The sequence below is a fragment of the Ahaetulla prasina genome, chromosome 4 (genome assembly GCF_028640845.1).
Source record: "Ahaetulla prasina isolate Xishuangbanna chromosome 4, ASM2864084v1, whole genome shotgun sequence".
In the NCBI taxonomy this organism is placed as follows: Eukaryota; Metazoa; Chordata; class Lepidosauria; order Squamata; family Colubridae; genus Ahaetulla; species Ahaetulla prasina.
The window spans coordinates 17,296,542-17,315,885 of NC_080542.1; the positions used below are offsets into that span (position 1 = coordinate 17,296,542).

Sequence of the window (19,344 nt, forward strand, 5' to 3'; positions counted from 1 at the left end):
GTGGGCGTTTTTCTGTGTGTGCACCCAGAGGAGCCATTGAGATAGAAAAACGCCCAAACATTGAGATAGAAAAGCACGAAGCTGAAGCCTGAAGATGACGAATGAGACTTCGTCGAAACGTCGCCAAGACACTTCCAATTTTACGCGGGAGAAAACCCGAATAACCAAAGACCAGACTTCTGTAAATTCATTGATGTACCGGCAGAAATTAAAATTATGATTGGTACATTATAAGTGCAATAGAATTTTCTAATACCCGCATCAAACCAACTAATCAACCCGTATGTCCCTCCCATCAGTCTTCAACTGCATTCAGCATGATCGAAGTTGCACCTTGCAGTCTTCTCCTGCTGTGAGAAGTTTTTCATTGGAAAGGAACCGAGCCACCGAGGTGCACCCAGAGTGAGCCTTGAATGAACCCAGGATGATGGCCTCCTGCCAAGACCAAAGGGTGATGGACCCAGCCAAAGTAGCCGCCACCAAAATTTTCCCAGTGGAAGAGAAGGAAATGGAGTGGATGGAGGCATCGTGATCCTTCATGACCTGCAGAAGACAACGGTGGTCAAAGACAACTGTCTGTTTCCTCAACTCCCAGAGCCAGTTCCACTGACTGACAGGTCTTCATCAATCATCCATCTCCCAGTAATACACCGAGTCCCTCTCAACCTCACCGAGATCTTGCTCATTCCATTTGTATCCAAGACGGTGACCGATCTGTCCCATCCACCGATAGCCACAAACTGACTGTTTGGATGAAAGGTCACACAGTTCAAAGGGCATGACAAGTCCCACTGGTGGAGCACATGTCCTCGGGCAGCTTCCCAGAGCTGAGAAGTTTTTCAAAATAGTAAAAAATTGAGTATTATTGTTGTTGTTATTGTTATTGTTATTGTTGTTATTGTTATTATTCATCACACAATCAGCCAGACCAAAGGGTTCAGACTGGGTTTGGCATTTTTGTTTACCTATCGAGTCCTTACCAAGAATGTGGGATAGGCAAATCTGGATGTTTGACCCTGTTACAGATACCGTCACAGGATGGAAGCAGTTCCAAGTAATGCCACCTTCTGCAATTGACTGATGGCAAATTTATCAATGCCTATGGTGGTTCAAGTGGTGCTCCAGTTGTTTTGGGACTGCTCCCAAGGCACCTATTACTATTGGTACTACCCTTGCTTGCCTTTGTCACAGTCGTTCTATTTCTATTTGTATTTGGTCTTTGTATTTTGCTATCTTCTCCAGTTTTCAAACAGTAACAGAAGGGACCTTGGAGGTCATCTAGTCCAACCCCCTGCTCATGCGGAGGACCTGTTCTTTCTCTTCTATTCTGCTGTCTACAGGCACTGCCTCATCATCATCACCATCATCATTTGATTAGTATATAGGCCATATCAATGTAAAAGGTTCAAACACACTTATAATTGTTGCAACTATTACCCCCAGTGCTGTGTGTAGACATAATGGGCCCCTGCAGTATGAGAAGCTATTGTCAAATTTCTTTTTGCTTCTTAACTGCTACATATTTTAGCTGGGGAAGTTGGGAGGGGATTGTTGTTGGAACGATAGAAAGTTAGTCATAACAACATTCCGTATTCAAGGACTTTTGCCTGCGTTTGATGTAGACTGCCTGAAGATTGTATCCAATTGAGTGTGAAGACAACGTGATGAACTTGTGGGTGTGGGGCAGGGCTGTGAACTGTCAACTGGGTGTGGAAAACGTGGAAGCTTTTCGGGTTTTCCCAGCTGTGCCAACATGACATCTATAATAAATTAGAACTTTGAGAAACCTCAAGCCTCAGAGCTTTATTTCGTTGGGGGTGTTCCTTGGAACCCTGACAGCTATAAGAGTTCTATTTAGTAATTGCTCACAGAGAAGAAAACAGTGTAATAACTGAACTTAGCAAAAATGCCAGTAAGGTGTTATACCCAATCTGTGATGGGGCGGAGGGGGTCCTCTTTGAACAGGAGATGAAAATATATGCAAAAACAAAACATATTTTAATAAATTAATCAGGTCATGTGAGCCAAAGAGGAAAGCTTAATTTATACAGACTTTCATATAGAACATTATAATAAAACTGTGACAAACTTAAAAATCTGAAATTGTGAGGGCCCCTCTCAGACAATGAGGTTCTGACAACATGAAAGTGTCTGGATGTCAACTCCCAGAATTCCCCAGCCAGCCATGTTGGCTGAGGAATTCTGGGAATTGAAGTCCACATGCCTTTAAATTACCAAGATTGAGAAACATTGCTTTAAGCTGTATCCAGTTTAATTCATGCTTAAATCCAGTTATGTGTGCCCCCCCTTTCCCTAAACCCAGTCAATAATACCTTAAGAGTGCCATCTAGTGATACTGAAGCTAAACATTTACAATCTGAATTGATGCAGCAGTCCGTAATTTGGGCCTTGTGAGCATCCTTGCTCAAGATCCTAAAAGAATAAAAAAACAGAAAGTCTGAAGTCAGCACTCAGATGTGCTGGCTAGGTGACCTGAATTAATGCAGGATCACCACGTCTTTTTTTAAATGTATATTTATTAGGAATTTTATGCACTGGTGGGATTGATTCGGGAGAACCAGTTGTTAAATTGCTGCACGACCCCCCCGGAAGCAAAAACGGTCCATGGGGGGGCGCTGCACTCCCCCCCCGCGCTCTGTTTTGGGCCTAGTAGGACTCCCTGCAATCTCCTGGGAGCAAAAACAGGGTGTGGGGGGCCCATGCCCCATTTTTGCTCCCAGGAGACTGCAGGGAGCCCTACTAGGCCCAAAACAGGGCGCGGGGGTGTGTGTACAACGCCCCCCCCATGGCCCGTTTTTTGCTCCCAAGGGGTGTGTGCAGGAAGCCGAGTGCTGCCTGCCACACCCGCTGACCACACCCACCATGGCCACGCCAACCCAACCAGTCATTAGGGCAGAGAACCAGTTGTTAAATTATTTGAATCCCATCACTGCTTTTATGTCAGGTAATCAATAAGTTTAAACAAGAAGAAGGAAACCAAAGAAACAATGCACAAGTAAAAGAAACAACAGTTATGAAATACAGTGAGTTCCAACCTACTCTGTAACAGTTCATTATCTACCGTCCTTCTTAACAGAACAAATGGCTGTTCATTATTTCCTGAAATATTTTATGTTGAAATATCTGAAATCTTTTCCTATATATTTGATAAATCACTTTCATGCCTCCCTTAATCTGCATCTTTTCTAGTCACCCAAGTCATGAATCATCATTATTATTTTTTGTTCATTCTTTCAGCAACAATTCCCTATCAGGTTTATAGTATTTCAAAGACGTTTTTCTCATTTTTTTTTTACTTCTAATCAAACAAGTTAACTTTGTCATCTCGGTAAACTCTGACATTTTCATAATAAACCCCTCCACTGTGGCAGGAGTATTAAGTCTTAAAGATGGGCACAAGTTAAAAAAAAAAAGGAGCTATTAGTGCAAGAAAAGTGAAGATAGAACAACCTGTATAAAAATAAATTGGCTCTAAATTAAATGCACTTTCATTTATTACACTTCCTATCTCAAAACAGACAGAAATTGGGTCCTCATTTTTGCATTTTGCATTTGGAGGGAGATCTAGAAATACTGATAAAGAGGACCCGGGATCTACAGACAGCTCAAGATCATCAGATTGCCTATCCCAAGGTTTTAAATTGTAACCCTACTTTAAATTTTACAAATGCAGGCTGTCAACACTCTCCAGTCTCATTAATTCCATGGATGGCATCTCCATTTCCTTTCTTTTAGAATAACAAAATAACAGAATTGAAAGGGAGGTATTCTAGTCCCACCTCTGCTCAAGCAGGAGACTCTATACTATTTCAGACAAACTTTTGTCTAATCTCTTCTTAAAACCTCCCGTGATGGAGCACCCACAACTTCTGGAGGCAAGTTGTTCCCCTGATCAATTGTTCTGACTATCTGGAATTTTCTCCTCAGTTCTAGGTTGGTTTTCTCTTGATTTGTTTCCATCCACTGCTTTTTGTCCTGCCTTCAGGTGCTTTGGAAAATAGGTTGACCCCCTCATCTTTGTGGCAGCCCCTTAGATATTGGAACACTGCTATCATGTCATCTCCAGCTGTGATTAACTGCTGTTCTGTTTCTTCCATTTCAGGTAGTCTCGACTTACAACCATTCATTTAGCCACATCACTGAAAAAATAAGACTTACGACTTACGTAAGTGTACTCCTTACACTTAGGACTATTATAGCATTCTCATGATCATGTGATCAAAATTTGGGTTTTTGGCAACCAGCATCCGAAGTCATGCGAACACAACTTTCAACCTTCCAGACAAACAAAGTCAATGGGGGAAGGTAGATTCATTTAGCAATCACATGATTGGTTTCATAACTGCAGTGATCACTTAACGACGGTGGCAAGAAAGATTGTAAAATCAGGGATGATTCACTTAATAACTGTCTTGCTTAGCAAAGGCAATCTGAATCCAGTTGCAGTCATAATTCCAGGACTATCTGTATTCAAGATAAAAAAAATTTCCCTCAGCCCGTAATACCTGCATCCTTCTCTCAGGCTCCAAAGTTCAAAGCGTCCATTGAAGGCCCCGAGACAAACCGTTGTTTCAGACAAAAAGGCACAGGCCGAGATTCCATCACAGGAGGTCAACAAGGATTTCTGTTCCTACATCATCAGAAGGGAGAGAATTTGCGATCAGAAATCAAATCCAACCACTCCCCTCACCCAACTATATTCATCCAATGCAAACATTGTGAATTTGGGCAGAGGGCTATAAAGCAGCAACCTATGCAGATAAAAAGGATGTTTTAGCAGTTTTTCTTCTTTGTTCAGGGTGGCACTCGGCTCAGATCTCTAAGTTCCTTTTTCTTATTGTTGAAAATAGTATATTTGTTTTATATGGTTAACTTTTTATCAACGCCATACTGAGCAATAACGGTACCTCATTGTAACTTATTTGTTCATTTACTGATATATCTTTGCATCATATTTTTTTTATTTTGCTCGTTTGTTTTCTTTTTTAAAAAAGAAAATTAGTTAAAAATGATTTTTAAAAAGACAAAAAAGTACACAGCATCTCTCAGCAGCTCCTTACACCAACTCTTTCTGTTCCCAAGATTGTGGGGCAACTGCGCAGCTCTGCAAAAACACACAATTGCTTTATAGAACTGCAGATATGTTCTAATTCAGTGCTTCCCAAAACCTGGAGTTTTTCTTTGGAGTTTCCTGGAGTTTATTTAACCACATAAACCAGTGGTTAAATCTGAACCGGTTTACTACCAGTTAGCTGGCTGTGCATGCGCGCTATGCATACATGCCCAGTGCACACCATGCACCAAATGCAAAGTGCATGCGCAGTGCATGCCAAAAGGAGGCATGGGGTAAGTAGAACAGTGCAAGGAGGGGTGATCTGCTGTGGCGCGTGAACTTTTTTTTTACTTTTAAAAGCATTTTTTTACAACCTATTTGGCCGAATAGGTTGTGTAAAAAATGCTTTTAAAAGTAAAAAAAAAGGCTGTGATGATCGCATGGCTCAGCTGGGATTGTCAGAGGCTTTTTTTTACCTTTTAAAAGCATTTTTTAAAAGAAGTGGCAAGTGGGGAAGCACCGACAGAGCATTGGGTCGGCATGGGGGTGGGGGGTGGGAAGGGATTTTTGCTACCAGTTCTCCGAACCACCTGCTGCCATCGCTACCGGATTGACCGATCCAGTCCGATCCAGGAACATTTCACCCGGTGGTGGGATTCAGCCAGTTCGCATCACTTCAGGAGAACCGGCTGTTAACTGTCTGAACAGTTTGGCAAACTGGTTGTTGGAAGAAATCATTAGAGCAGAGAACCGGTTATTAAATTACTTGAATTCCACCACTGATTTCACCCCTAACATAAACCCATTATCCATCATAACAGCCACATTTAAACTGACTTAAAGTGTCCTACGTGTACTAAAATGTCCAAAAATCTCTCAAGGTATCCCTATTAAGATGAAAATGGATGTATTACCAAGGGTAATTTGTTGATATGACATAAAGATCATTCCATGATCTTTTGAAGTTTGAGAAGACTTTCGGATAAGCACTTGAATAATGAAGAAAAAAGTTTGGGAAGCATTTTTCTAAGTGAATACAACCTCAATGCTTCTGAAGCTAAAACATTCCTGAGAATTGGTATCGCTTTTACCTGTCCGGTTTTCATCTCCACCAGGTGTAATGTCCCCTCCACGGTACCCACAATGGCCAATTTTCCCGAAGGAGCAAGAGAAACAGAAGAAGGAGTGGAAGGAAGGTTCAAAACGAGGCTGTTAATTAAAAGTAAAAAGGCCGATGAAGATTCTGTCACCCAGTTAGAGCTGTCTGGAAATTGAATTATGGCAGCTGGATTTTTTTCTTTTTGGTATAATAAGATTCATTGCTTATCCAAGCAGTTCTTCAGTCTGAGCAAACTCGAGTATGCAAAGCATTTGCTAGAACAATTGTTGAATACAGCTCATCTGTCTGGAACCCACACTGCATATCGAACATAAATACAATCGAGACAGTCCAGAGATATTTCACAAGAAGAGTCCTCCACTCCTCTGCTCGCAATAAAATACCTTATGCCACCAGACTCCAAATTTTGGGCTTAGACAACTTAGAACTATGCTGACTTCAGTCTGACCTAAACATAGTACATAAAATTATCTACCACAATGTCCTATCTGTCAATGACTACTTCAGCTTCAACCACAACAATATACGAGCAAATAATAGATACAAATTCAAGGTAAACCGCTCCAAACTCGATTGCAGAAAATATGACTTCAGTAACAGAGTGGTCAATGCCTGGAACGCACTACCTGACTCTGTGGTTTCTTCCCCAAACCCCCAAAACTTTAAACTTAAACTATTTGCTGTTGACCTCACCCCATTCCTAAGAGGTCTGTAAGGAACGTCCATAAGTGCACCTGCGTGCCTACCGTCCCTGTCCTAATATTCCTTTTTACTTACTCTTTTCATGTATCCAAATTATTTTTATACTTTTACCTGTTATCTTATATATGGTTGACAAATAAAATAAATAAATAAATAAATCTGTGGAGATAAAATAAATAAATAAATAAATCTGTGGAGATTCTCAGTCATCCAGGTGTGAAAGGAATGAATCAGGACCAAAACTAGGTAGGCCTCAAATTGAATTGCCATATATTAACAGTGCAAGCTAGAAAGACTTCGCAAGGATAAAGTAATGTTTGTGATCAGCTGCATTAGCATCAGTTAATCATCTGTGCTAAGTAGATGGTCTCAAAAGCTACATTGAACCAAGGAAGTCAAGAAACATTCAGAAACAAGGGAAGTAAAAATAGCAGATGGTAAAAGATTTCACATGTTCATGTGAGTATGTGTTAAACTGATGGTCAGTATTGGGTACACGGAACTGACTCAGCAAGAAATATCTGCTGAGGACTGTTAGAAATAAGGTATAAAAGAAGGAGATGAAGTCTGGTTCAACGCCACTGGCCTACAGCTGTCTTTACTAGACCAGCTAGGGCCTCATTGCAATGGGCTGTTAATGTAAGTTGTACTCTGTATGATGGCTTCCTCATATTGAAATTGCTCATGAAAATAAACCTCTGATCTTAAAGTAAGATTTATTGCTTGTGGTTTCCTCTTTGGGTTTTTTTATCGGGATATTCTCGCGACACAGGTCATAGGTGTCTCAAAGGTGCTGTTCCAAAAGGCAACTGGATTGTTTTTCTCCCTGAGGAAGAATACATTTTGTTTCTCATCCAAGAAGCGTCATCAGTTCTAAAGCTTCTTGGATGACAACTGATGAAGCTTCTTGGATGAGAAGTGAAACATCTTCTTCTTCCTCAGGAGAGAAAAACAATATAGTTGCCTTTTGAAAAAGCACCTTGGAGTCAATCTGAGCAAGTAGCTTAGGGGAACTGCATCTATGTCCTCTGATGCGGCTTAATTTCTCACCTTATCTGAATAAGATTCCTAGGTGGAATAGACAGAAAGTCTTTGGGGTGTAAATAACCAACTTGATAAGACTGAAGAAGCTACTTGGATAAACAACAAAATGTTGGCTGCCCAAAAGAGATTGGACAAGGCATTTGTCTCCTGTTTGAGCAGAGGGGTGAACTAGAACAACAGTCTCCAACCTTGGCAACTTTAAGACTTGTGGACTTCAACTCCCAGAATGCTGGGAATTGAAGTCCACAAAGGCTTAAAGTTGCTAAGGTTGGAAACCCCTGAACTAAAAGATCTCCAAAATCCCTTCCAATTCTGTTATCCTGTTTCGAACCAACAAAAAAAGAAGTCCCTTTGACATGACTCAACTTCCAGATAAATGAGGGGTGGTGGATAATAACATGCATGAGAAGAAAAGGACCCCATCCCTCCTTTAGAGCGTTACCTCTTGGTTTGCTGGGCCCTCTCAGGTTTGTTAATCCATTTCAGGAAAGGTTTCCCGCATTTCTGGAGAGCCACCTGGGCTTGTAAGCAGAGATCTAAAGAACTGGGTTCATTTGCTGCCTGCTGCAAGAGCAGTAGAGGATTCTGGGAAAGCAGCCCAAAGTTTCTTTGCAAAAAGTCAGAAAATAAATTGACTGCCTCACTGGGTTCTGAGCCAGCAGCTGTTGCTAAAGAAAACAATGGACAGATTCATATTATCAGACACTTTTAGGATACTTGTATTTCTGCAGAAAGAGCCCCTTGCAAGGCCAGCCTCTAAATCTGAGAGGTCCAGCCTTGGCAACTTTCATATCTGAGAAGTTCAACTCTCAGGAATTCCACAGACAGTACGGGGAATTCTGGGAGATGATCCATAGATCTTAAAGTTATTGAGGAATTATTGAGTCTGTCATCTGCACCTCTATAACTGTCTGGTTTGATTCTGCAACCCAACAAGACAGACCCAGACTTCAGAAGATAATTAGAACTGCAGAAAAAACAATTGCTACCAACCTGCCTTCCATTGAGGACCTGTATACTGCACGAGTCAAAAAGAGGGCTGTGAAAATATTTACAGATCCCTCACATCCTGGACATAAATTGTTGCAACTCCTACCCTCAAAACAACGCTACAGAGCACTGCACACCAGAACAACTAGACACAAGAACAGTTTTTTTCCTGAACGCCATCACTCTGCTAAACAAATAATTCCCTCAACACTGTCAAACTATTTACTAAATCTGCACTACTATTAATCTTCCCATCATTCCCATCACCAATCTCCTTCCACTTATGACTGTAACTTTGTTGCTTGTATCCTTACGATTTATACTGATATTGTTTCCTGATTGGTTATTTGTACCCTATCACTATCATTAAGTGTTATAAGTGTTGTACCTTGATGAAGATATCTTGTCTTTTTATGTATACTGAGAGCATATGCACCAAGACAAATTCCTTGTGGGCCCAATCACACTTGGCCAATAAAAATTCTATTCTATTCTATTCTATATCTTAAAGTTGCCAAGGTTAGACATCCCTGCCCTAAATGAAGCCTGCAATTTTTCCCTCCCAGCTAAAAAGTTGCAGCCGTTTGCTAAGTCTGTGACTCCCCAACTAGTTGGTGGGGAGGGCATAACAATGCTTTTTGAACTCCTGTTTTCAATTCCACAGTGGCTCACCATAGAGTGCGTAGGCTTCAGAGAGGCTACGGAGATGGCCGAGATGAAGATGAGCACTGATAACCTTTAAATCAGTCAGGAAAGAAGCCAGAACATCCAAATAGCCACATTGGACCTGTGGAAGAAGAATTATAATTCAAGAAGGACACTCTTTAGAGCAGTTTTTTTCAACTTTGGCAGCTTGGAAATTTGTAGACTTCAACTCCCAGATTTCCCCAGCCAGGAAAGGAACTAGGAGGCTGTGAGTTCTAGTCCTGTTTTGGGCACAAAGCTAATGATCTTCAGCCAGTCACTTTCTCTCAACTCAAGGAAGGAGGCAATGGCAAACACTTCCAAAAAACTTTGCCAAAAAAACCCTGCAGGGACTTGCAAGGGAATCTCCACAAATCGGACATGACTGAACATGAAGAAAAAAAATGAAGAACTCTGTATGTAAAGAAAATGTTTTAAAATGGATTTTTTTTCCCTGAAAGATGCACTTCCAGTTCCTTATGTACACAGAATTTATTATTATGCTCATTTTTCTCTATAACCATTTAAATCTCCAAGAAACTGCTTCTATTCAAACAAAGTCAGCTTCTCTAAGAGCTTTCAAGTCACTTACCAAGTGGTATGGCAGGGCAGTTAATGCCTCTGCCTCAGACTTCTGGAAGGTCCGGGAACCATCTGGGTCTGAAAGTTTCCACCAGTGAGCTACAGAGGAGATAAATATTAGGCAACTGCTCATCAGTGCCCCTAATAGGTTGAAGTTAAACACTGTCTCCCACTATGAAAAATACTGCTTCCCTCTGGAGTTTGGCTGGGTGGGCCTGGCTGGGTGGGTGTGGCATGGCTGGGTGGGCCTGGCTGGGTGGGTGTGGCAGGGGAAGGTTACTGCAAAATCCCCATTTCCTCCTGATCAGGTGGGACTTGGGAGGCAGAGAATAGATGGGGGCGGGGCCAGTCAGAGGTGGTATTTACCGGTTCTCCAAACTTCTCAAAATTTCCGCTACCGGTTTTCCAGAACTGGTCAGAACCTGCTGAAAACCACCTCTGGCTGGGGTGCTGCACTGATCTATTCAATGATGGCACAATTTAACACAAGTACAGATAGATTTCAATAAGTACAGTGATGAACCTAACCAAATGGTCTCATTATTCTAATTTATATTATCCAAAGTGATATTTCTATGGAAAAATGTGGAAATTGGTTCCAGGTCAATGGAAATGGGGGATAAAAATTTTAAAATATAAATTTGATATGTATGTTGACAAAGTATTACAGAAAAGAATATAAAGAATATACGTTTAATTTAAAAACTGTTAATTTAAAGAGTCACCCTGTTTCCTCCAAAATAAGACACTTCCTGATAATAAGTCCAATTGGGCTTTTAAACCCATGGCAATAAGGCCAAGTGCTTATTTCAGGGTTCCAAAAAAAAAGTATAAGACAGGGTCTTATTTTCGTGGAAACACAGTAGCTAAAGAAAGCAAAATACAGATGCAATCCTCAATTTATAATAAGTTCACATAAGGACCGCGGTGTTTGCTTAATGATTGATGCAAAAAAGTCATAAAGTCAGACTAGTCATGTGATGACCTGCTTTACAACTGTCGTGACTTATGACCCTAATTGCCAGGCTCAACTACGGTCATAAGTGAAGGACTACTTGTAAAAGCAATAACAATTTTATTGTAGATTCAGGCACATTAAAATTTTTAGCATTTTGGCACTGTTATGAACATGTTTATGTTTTTCAGCTACATCAAATTTTCTGCCCTAATGTAAAATTCTTTCTTAAACTACTACTGTTCTCTTCTGACAGACTCATTCTTGTCTCCAAAGTTCCTAAAGGCAAGAAAAGAAGCAACAGATGGAAACTAAATAAGAATAAGAAGAAATCTAGAACTGAGAAGAAAATTCCTGCTATTCAGAACAATTGATCAGGGGAACAACTTGTCTCCAGAAGTTGTGGGTGCTCCAACACTGGAGGTTTTTAAGAAGATACCGGACAATCACTTGTCTGAAATGGTATAGGGTCTCCTGCTTGAGCAGTGGGTTGGACTAGAAGACCTCCAAGGTCCCTTCCAACCCTGCTTTTCTGTTATTCCTTTTGGCGCAGATGATTAACAGTGTCAAAATCCCTACCTGCAACATGTGCTAGTTTCAATTGCACAGGCACCAGCCTCAAATTAACTGAATGTTCGGCTGGATTAAACACACCCTGGTATCAATTTACAATTTGCACAAGAGGAAATATCGCACTATTTGAACTCGCATTGAAAACGAATATGTACTTTTCAAACTCGTACTAATTGCGACCTACCTGAATTTAAAGATCACCCAAGATTAAGAAGAAAAATTTAAGGGAAAAAAAATTGAAAGAATTGTTACCTGCCAAGAACACTTGAGCTGTGTGTTCCAGTCCTGGTTTTTTCAAGTAGCGCCGTTCTACCGCCATCCTCAAGGGGGTTCCACAGAGTTGCAGCCGAGAACCTGGGAGCTCTGATGGGGAACCGCAAGCTCCAAGAAGACTATGAAGAAATAGCAGAGAGATGGATTTAGTTTTCTATTTCCCACCCTCTCCCAAATAATCAGTGCCATCCACTTCAGGATCAAGCTACAGCCTCGGTAAAGAATTTAGACAAGAATCTCAGTCTCACCTCCAAGTTGGTTTTGAACTTATTTTTTACATTTGTACTCTGATAGTCCTACAGACCAGTATTTCTCAATACTGGGTAACTTCAAGATGTGTGGACTCAAAGTACCAGAATTCCTCAGGCAGCCTGCTGCATGGAGAATTCTGGGAGCTGAAGTCCACACATCTTGACATTGCTAAGGTTGTGAAACATAGCTCTAGACATCCTTAAGAGTCTGCCCGCCTATATGACATACACTAGATCAGGGCCGTCAAACTCACGGCCCATGGGCCAAATGCGTCACACGCTGGTCACGCCCACGCCCGGTTTAGCGAAGAGGGGTGGAAAGTCCCGATAAGTCACGTGACGACACTGTAACGATGCGAGTTTGACACCCCTGCACAACATTGAGAGGCTACAATTGGGCTCGAAATCACCCAAGAAAATCAGTGGAAAGCTTTATCTAGGGCAGTGACGGTAACCTTTGTGGCACCAAATGCCAAAAACGCACATAACCTGTGCACATGTGCACATAACCATAATGCATGAGCGTGTGGACCCTGCATGCCTTGCGCATGCACGTAGGACCCTACACATGTGTGCATAACCCCTTTGTGCAACACGCAATCCCACGCATGCAGTGCGCCTCCCACATGTGCCCCTCCCCTCCGCGCATGCACAGCAGAAACCCAAAAACCAGCTGGATGGCAGGAGGTGCATACGCATGAGCGGCGGAGCAGAGCTGGGGTGACAGCTCACATGCCCACAGAAAAGGCTCTGCATGTCACCTGTGGCGAGTGTGCCATAGCCATCACGGATCTAGGGCTACCAAAGTTGCGTTGCAAAACCCCAAATGATTAGGAAAGAGCAGTAGTTAGTCTCTCTATGTCTCTCTTCTGCCCCCTGTTGGTTGTCTACATATTTGCAGGCCAGTGATTGCATCCCTAATCTAATTGCCACTTCTATCTTTTATAGGAGCGCTTGGCATCCCATACATGAAGGCTCCATTTATGCATCTACCACACAGAGCAACTCACACCCTATAGAGGAGAATTATCTTTGTTCAGCCAGAACCCCAAAAGTGAGTTCCTCACCCCCTCAGGCTCCGCAGTAGGTCAAAGAAGAGAGCTGTGGGGAAATTGCCAACGTGTCTTCCAGCATTAATGGCTTTTTCCAAGGTTACGGTGGTCCCATTTAATTCCTTCCACATAGCAAGGATAGAATAGAGATCTTGTTCCATTAGTCCTGCAGGGATCAAAGACATAGTAGCCTTTCAGTGGAGCAACTTAGAGCCTTCCAGATATTTTGCATCAAAACATTACCTTAATTATATCTATACATCTCCTTGTTTCCTTCTATCATTTAAGGAAGGTGACGTGAAGGTTTCCCCTAATTTTAAACTTATCACAACCCTTGAGAGGTTGAGCTGAAAGAGAATGGCAGGATCAAAGTCACTTCAAACGCCTTCAAACTAGATGAGCCACAGTGGCCCAGTGGTTAGAAGGCAGTACTGCAGGATACTTCAGCTGACTGCCAGCTGACTGCAGTTTGGCAGATCGAATCTCACTAGGCTCAAGGTTGACTCAGACTTCCATCCTTCTGAGGTCGATAAAATGAGGACCCCGATTGTTGGGGGCAATATACTGACTCTGCAAATCGTTTAGGGAAAGCTGTAAAGCAATGTGAAGTGGTATATAAGTCTAAGTGCTATTTCTATCTTCAGGTGTCAAGTTCAAATCTTCCACCGCAATATTCCTGGAAGGATGCATCATCTCCAATGGCTTCCCTTCCTTCCCATCCATCAAAAATCATATTAATAAATAATATTTGTAGTTCAGGGTTGAAATGAGGGGTCCTTGGTGCTCTCTCTGAGCTTAGTTGTTTGTTTTTTGCAGACATTTCATTACCCAACTAGGTAATATCATCAGTGCTAGAACTGCTACTCCCTTCTAGCACTGTAGTTAGAATAGCACTTAGATTTATATACCGTGTTTCCCCGAAAATAAGATCCTGTCTTATATTTTTTTGAACCCTGAAATAAGTGCTTGGCTTTATTGCCATGCACTCAAAAGTCTGATTGGGCTTATTATCAGGGAATGTCTTATTTTGGGGGAAACAGTGCTTTACAGCCCTCTCTAAGTAGTTTGGGGAATCAGCAACTTTCCCCCAACAATCTGGGTCCTCATTTTACCGACCTCAGAAGGATGGAAGGCTAAATCAATCTTGAGCTAGTCAGGATAAAACTCCTGGAGTGAGCAGTGAGCAGTACTGCATTCTAACCACAGCACTACCGCAGCTCAAATGTTACCTAGATGTTACTTAATTTGGGTAATGAAACATCTGCAAGAAAACAACCGAGCTCAGAGAGCACCAAGCATCCCTTAAAGGTCTTGTTTATGAGCACTGGCACCTGCAGCCCAAAGCCAGTGATCCTCTGAATATTCACACATAACATCCCCCTTGCAACATACCATTTCTGCTGGCCCAGAGAGACACCAAAGTGATAGCAACCAGCTCCAGCCCGTGATCTTGCTCTATGCAACCCAACAAGTGTTGCATCATTAGGGGAAGAGAGATGGGAAGTTTCTGGATCCGTTCCGAGAGCTGAGACCAAAAAGAGGGATAGATTAAAAAAATAAAATAAAAAGAAGAATGACAGATGAAATCTCTTGCGGTTCAGTGATGCGCAGAAATCTTGTTTTTTCCAAACCTCTCTTTCTCCTAAGAATTCTTATAAGGCAAGGGTGTCAAACTGATTGAGGGCCGCATCAAGGTTATGTTTCACCTGGGGGGAAGTGGCGGGCGTGGCCATGGTAGGCATGGCCAGCTTGATGTCACTCCTGTCAAGGGCACCTGTGGTGGCCCGAGCACTCTGCCACTGAAAATGGGCTCCCATATTTGGCCCCGATGGCTTCCTGAAACCCTATGACAGCTCGGGAGGAGCTCTGTTTTCACTGGCAGAGGCATCACGGGCCGGTCCTTCGTTGTTTCCAGGGCGGCCCCACAGGCCAGATCTAAGCAGCCCATGGGCCGGATGCAGGCCACAGACCTTGAGTTTGATACCCCTGTTCTGCAGAAAAAATAATTGCTTCCAACCTGCCTTCCATTGAGGACCTGTATACTGCACGAATCAAGAAGAGGGCCGTGAAAATATTTACAGACCCCTCGCATCCTGGACATAAACTGTTTCAACTCTTACCCTCAAAACGACGCTATAGAGCATTGCACACCAGAACAACTAGACACAAGAACAGTTTTTACCCGAAGGCCATCACTCTGCTAAACAAATAATTCCATCAACACTGTCAGACTATTTACTGAATCTGCACTACTATTAATCGTCTCATAGTTCCCATCACCAATCTCTTTCCACTTATGACTGTATGACTATAACTTGTTGCTGGCAATCCTTATGATTTATATTGATATATTGATCATCAATTGTGTTGTAAATGTTGTACCTTGATGAACGTATCTTTTATTTTATGTACACTGAGAGCATATGCACCAAGACAAATTCCTTGTATGTCCAATCACACTTGGCCAATAAAAAATTCTATTCTATTCTATTCTAAGGGAATCCCGTACCTTCTCATAGAGGGCAAAAAGACGCAGGTCCTGGATTAGCAAGCTCAGGTATAAAGGCTGTCGAGAGCCACGTTTGAGAAGCACAAGTCGCATCTGTGGAGAGAAGAGATTAGAGCTCTAGAAGTAGAAACAAAACTCCTTGTTTTGTTGATTTTCAGCCCACTCTTTATCCCATTCCTTCCAAATAAAATGGGTTACAACTTTCCTACAATCTCCCAACAAACTTCAGGAAGGAATGCAAATTTGAACCTGAGTTTCCATGATGCTATGAGCCCCTGAATTTTGAAGGCTCTGCGTCAAATGCTCCCATCCCACTTCATTTGCACTGAAGGGACAATATAGGCAGTCCTCGACTTACGACCAAGAACTTATGTGGCTAAGTGAAAAATATGTTAAGAGACTTTTGCCCCATTTAATGACTTTTCTTGCCACATTTGTTAAGCGAATCACTGCAACTGTTGAATTAGTAACACGGCTGTTAAGTGAATCGGGATTCCCCATTGATTTGGCTTGTCAGAACGTCGCAAAAGAGGATCACGTGACCCCAGGACACTGGAACCGTCATAAGTGTGAGTCACCTATAAAGCATCCGAATATAAATCACGTGATCATGGGGATGCTGCAATGATCATAATTGTGGACAGTGTTCATAATTTTAATTTTTCAGTGCTGTTGTAATTTCAAACGGTCACTAAGCAAACAGTTGTAAGTTGAGGACTACCTGTATATGCTAGAGCTGTGATGGCGAACCTATCACACGGTGCCACAGGTGGCACATGGAGCCATATCTGTGGGCACGTGAGCATTGCCCTAGCTCAGCTCCAGTGCACATGCGTGTGCCAGCTAGCTGATTTTCGGGCCTTCTGGGCCCACCGGAAATCGGGAAACAGGCTGTTTCTGGCCTCTGGGGTTGGGGGGTGGGGCAAGCCATTTTTTCCCTTCCTAGGCTCCAAGAAAGCCTCTAGAGCCTGGGGAGGGCAAAAAATGGGCCTACTGGACCCACTGTGCCATCGTGTGCCAAAAGAGAGGGGGTTGTGCACGCATGTGCAGGGCAAGGCGCATTGAATTATGGATGTGGGCCTCTGGAGCCTTGGGAGAGTGAAAAATGGGCCTTCCGGGCCCACCAGAAATCGGGAAACAGGCTGTTTCCGACCTCCGGAGGGCCTCCAGGGTGGAGGGTGGGACAGGCCGTTTTCACCCTCCCCAGACTCCAAGAAAGCCTCTGGAGCCTAGGGAGGGCGAAAAATGGGCCTACTGGGCCCACTGTGCCATTGTGTGCCAAAAGAGAGACGGTTGTGTGCGCATTGGCAGGGCAAGGCGCATTGAATTATGGGTGTGGGCATGTGGACGTGTGCGTGTGACCCCCCCCCGGCATTCCCCCCCACTTTTGGCACGTGACAGCAAAAAGGTTAGCCATCACTGTGCTAGAGGCATGACCGATGGTTATTCGGGGGTTGTGCTTGTAAAGAATTGTCAGGGCTGACCATGGTTAGATCTGCAGATTTGCCATTTAGCAATAGCACTAGTACTTAGACTTATATACTGCTTCATAGGGCTTTTACAGCTGTTGTGGCCCATCAGCAGCCAGCAGAACTGGCAGCACACTCAGATGATGAGGAGGTTGGGAAAGAACTTGGGCCAGTTCTGGAGCCCGGGATGCTCCGTGTCGGACACAGAGATAGAGCCAGAGCCGTCTGGCATTTCCCAGCCAGAGGGGCAGCTGCCTTTGGAGCAGCGGTTCTCAACCTGTGGGTCGCGACCCCGTTGGGGGTCGAATGATGATTTGCCAGGGGTCGCCTAAGACCATTGGAAATATGGGAAGTATACTTGCGAGTTGAAGAATCACGCTCCAATGGTTGACTCCACAAGCCAGCTGCAGGCTCTTCAAATCGCTAGCCGAATTCGGTTTCAGGCGCGATGAATTAAAAAAGACAGAAATCTTTGCTCTGATGTCTCCCTCTCAAACCAGCTGCAATCACTCCCAATCGCTAGCCTAATTTGGCTTCAGGCGCGATAAACTTAATAGGGGAGGAGTCTCCGCTTTAATGCCTCCGTCCTCAAGGCAATCGCAAGCAGTTCAGGTGCGATAAATTCAAAACGAAAATAATTTTACGGTTGGGGTCGCCACATCGTGGGGAATTGTATTAAAGGGGGTCGCCACATCGTGGGGAATTGTATTAAAGAGGGTCGCCACCTCGTGGGGAATTGTATTAAAGGGGTCGCAGCACTATAAAGGTTGAGAACCACTGCTTTGGAGTCAGAGATGAGTGAGGAGGAGGAGCAGCTGGGTCTGTTCCACATGTGTGCATGCGCAGAGCAGATAGGAGAGGTGAATAACGGAGGACAATGAGACAGCTCAGGAAGCAAAACAAATGTGGATGCTGTCTGACACCCCCCCTCTCCCCCCCCCCCAGCTGGGGATTAAATAGGAGGAAAGGGGAATGGTTTGGTTCACATTTCTGGAAAGTTTGCTCTTTGTGTGTATTGTGCGACAAAGACTGCCTTGCCAGAACTGAGGTTTGTCTATTTCTCTGTTTGAACTGACTTACCGTATTTTTCAGAGTATAAGACGCACCTACCTTTTTTGGTGAGGAAAACAAGAAAAAGAAATCTGCCTCTATCTCCCAGCAATTTTGCCTTGTTGTAGCAAGCAGCAGAGGCGGCACAATATTGCAATCCCTGCAATTTGCAATCTCTGCTGCAATCCCTGCAGCCTGAAACAGCTGAGAGTCAGGGACAGTCAACTTGTGCTAATTAGGCTTTGCTGAAGCTGAAATGGGCTGTTTCTTCTTGCTGCTTGCTGCAAGGAGATAAATTGCTGGGAGGCAGAGGCCAAAGGGTGGGGGCCAGTGGGTGGGAAGGGCTACATTCGGTGTATAAGACGCACCCAAATTTTCACCCCCCTTTTAGGTGGGAAAAAGGTGTGTCTTATACTCTGAAAAATACGGTAATTTGCAGCCTCCTGGCTGGGAGCTCACAGCCTTGCATTTATCATAAGGAACTGATAAAGACAATTGTTTCAGTTAACTTCTTGCAGGACTCTTGCCTGGACTTTCTGTTGGTGAATGCAGTTAATTCCCAATATGTAAATAAAAAGGGGGTTTTCTTCCCGTGGGGAGTCTCTTTCTTGCTTCTGCATGGGATCAGAACAACAGCCCTCTCTAAGTGGTTTACAGAGTCAGCACATTGCCCCCAACAATCCTGGTCCTCATTTGACCGACCTTGGAAGGATAGAAGGCTGAGTCAACTTTGAGCTTGCTTTACCTGGTTATTAAAAGCGGACTCCTCCAATTTTTTCCCATGCAGGGCCAAATCTTTGCGGACGATGGCAGCCCGGTCTGGAGGGATCAAAGGGTCAAGGGGAATGAAGACGGCATCCTTCCGTTGCTTAAGAGATTCAAGCAGCATGGACTCCGCCGAGACGCTGAGAACCAGGCTGACTCGCTGCAAGGAGACACAATAAATAGGATGTGACTGTATGTGGACCAGGCTAATGGAGCCAAGGGCTGGAATGGACATGAAAGGAAACTACACC

General features: G+C 43.4%; 1 protein-coding gene across 4 annotated transcripts in view; it reads right to left on the bottom strand.

Annotated features, from left to right (window-relative positions):
* The window catches only part of TEP1 (telomerase associated protein 1), a 133,442-nt gene that overhangs the window by 34,351 nt on the left and 79,747 nt on the right, over positions 1–19,344 (bottom strand). For all 4 annotated transcript variants that reach the window (XM_058180296.1, XM_058180294.1, XM_058180293.1 and 1 more), the window contains exons 30-42: positions 19,074–19,253; positions 15,810–15,902; positions 14,693–14,825; positions 13,316–13,466; positions 11,977–12,116; positions 10,207–10,295; positions 9,603–9,717; positions 8,383–8,608; positions 6,166–6,283; positions 4,527–4,651; positions 2,334–2,433; positions 672–827; positions 334–543 (exon numbers count right to left, since the gene is read on the bottom strand). In XM_058180296.1, coding sequence (XP_058036279.1) covers positions 334–543; positions 672–827; positions 2,334–2,433; positions 4,527–4,651; positions 6,166–6,283; positions 8,383–8,608; positions 9,603–9,717; positions 10,207–10,295; positions 11,977–12,116; positions 13,316–13,466; positions 14,693–14,825; positions 15,810–15,902; positions 19,074–19,253 — 1,836 coding nt within the window. The remainder of the gene's footprint in view (positions 1–333; positions 544–671; positions 828–2,333; positions 2,434–4,526; positions 4,652–6,165; positions 6,284–8,382; positions 8,609–9,602; positions 9,718–10,206; positions 10,296–11,976; positions 12,117–13,315; positions 13,467–14,692; positions 14,826–15,809; positions 15,903–19,073; positions 19,254–19,344) is intronic.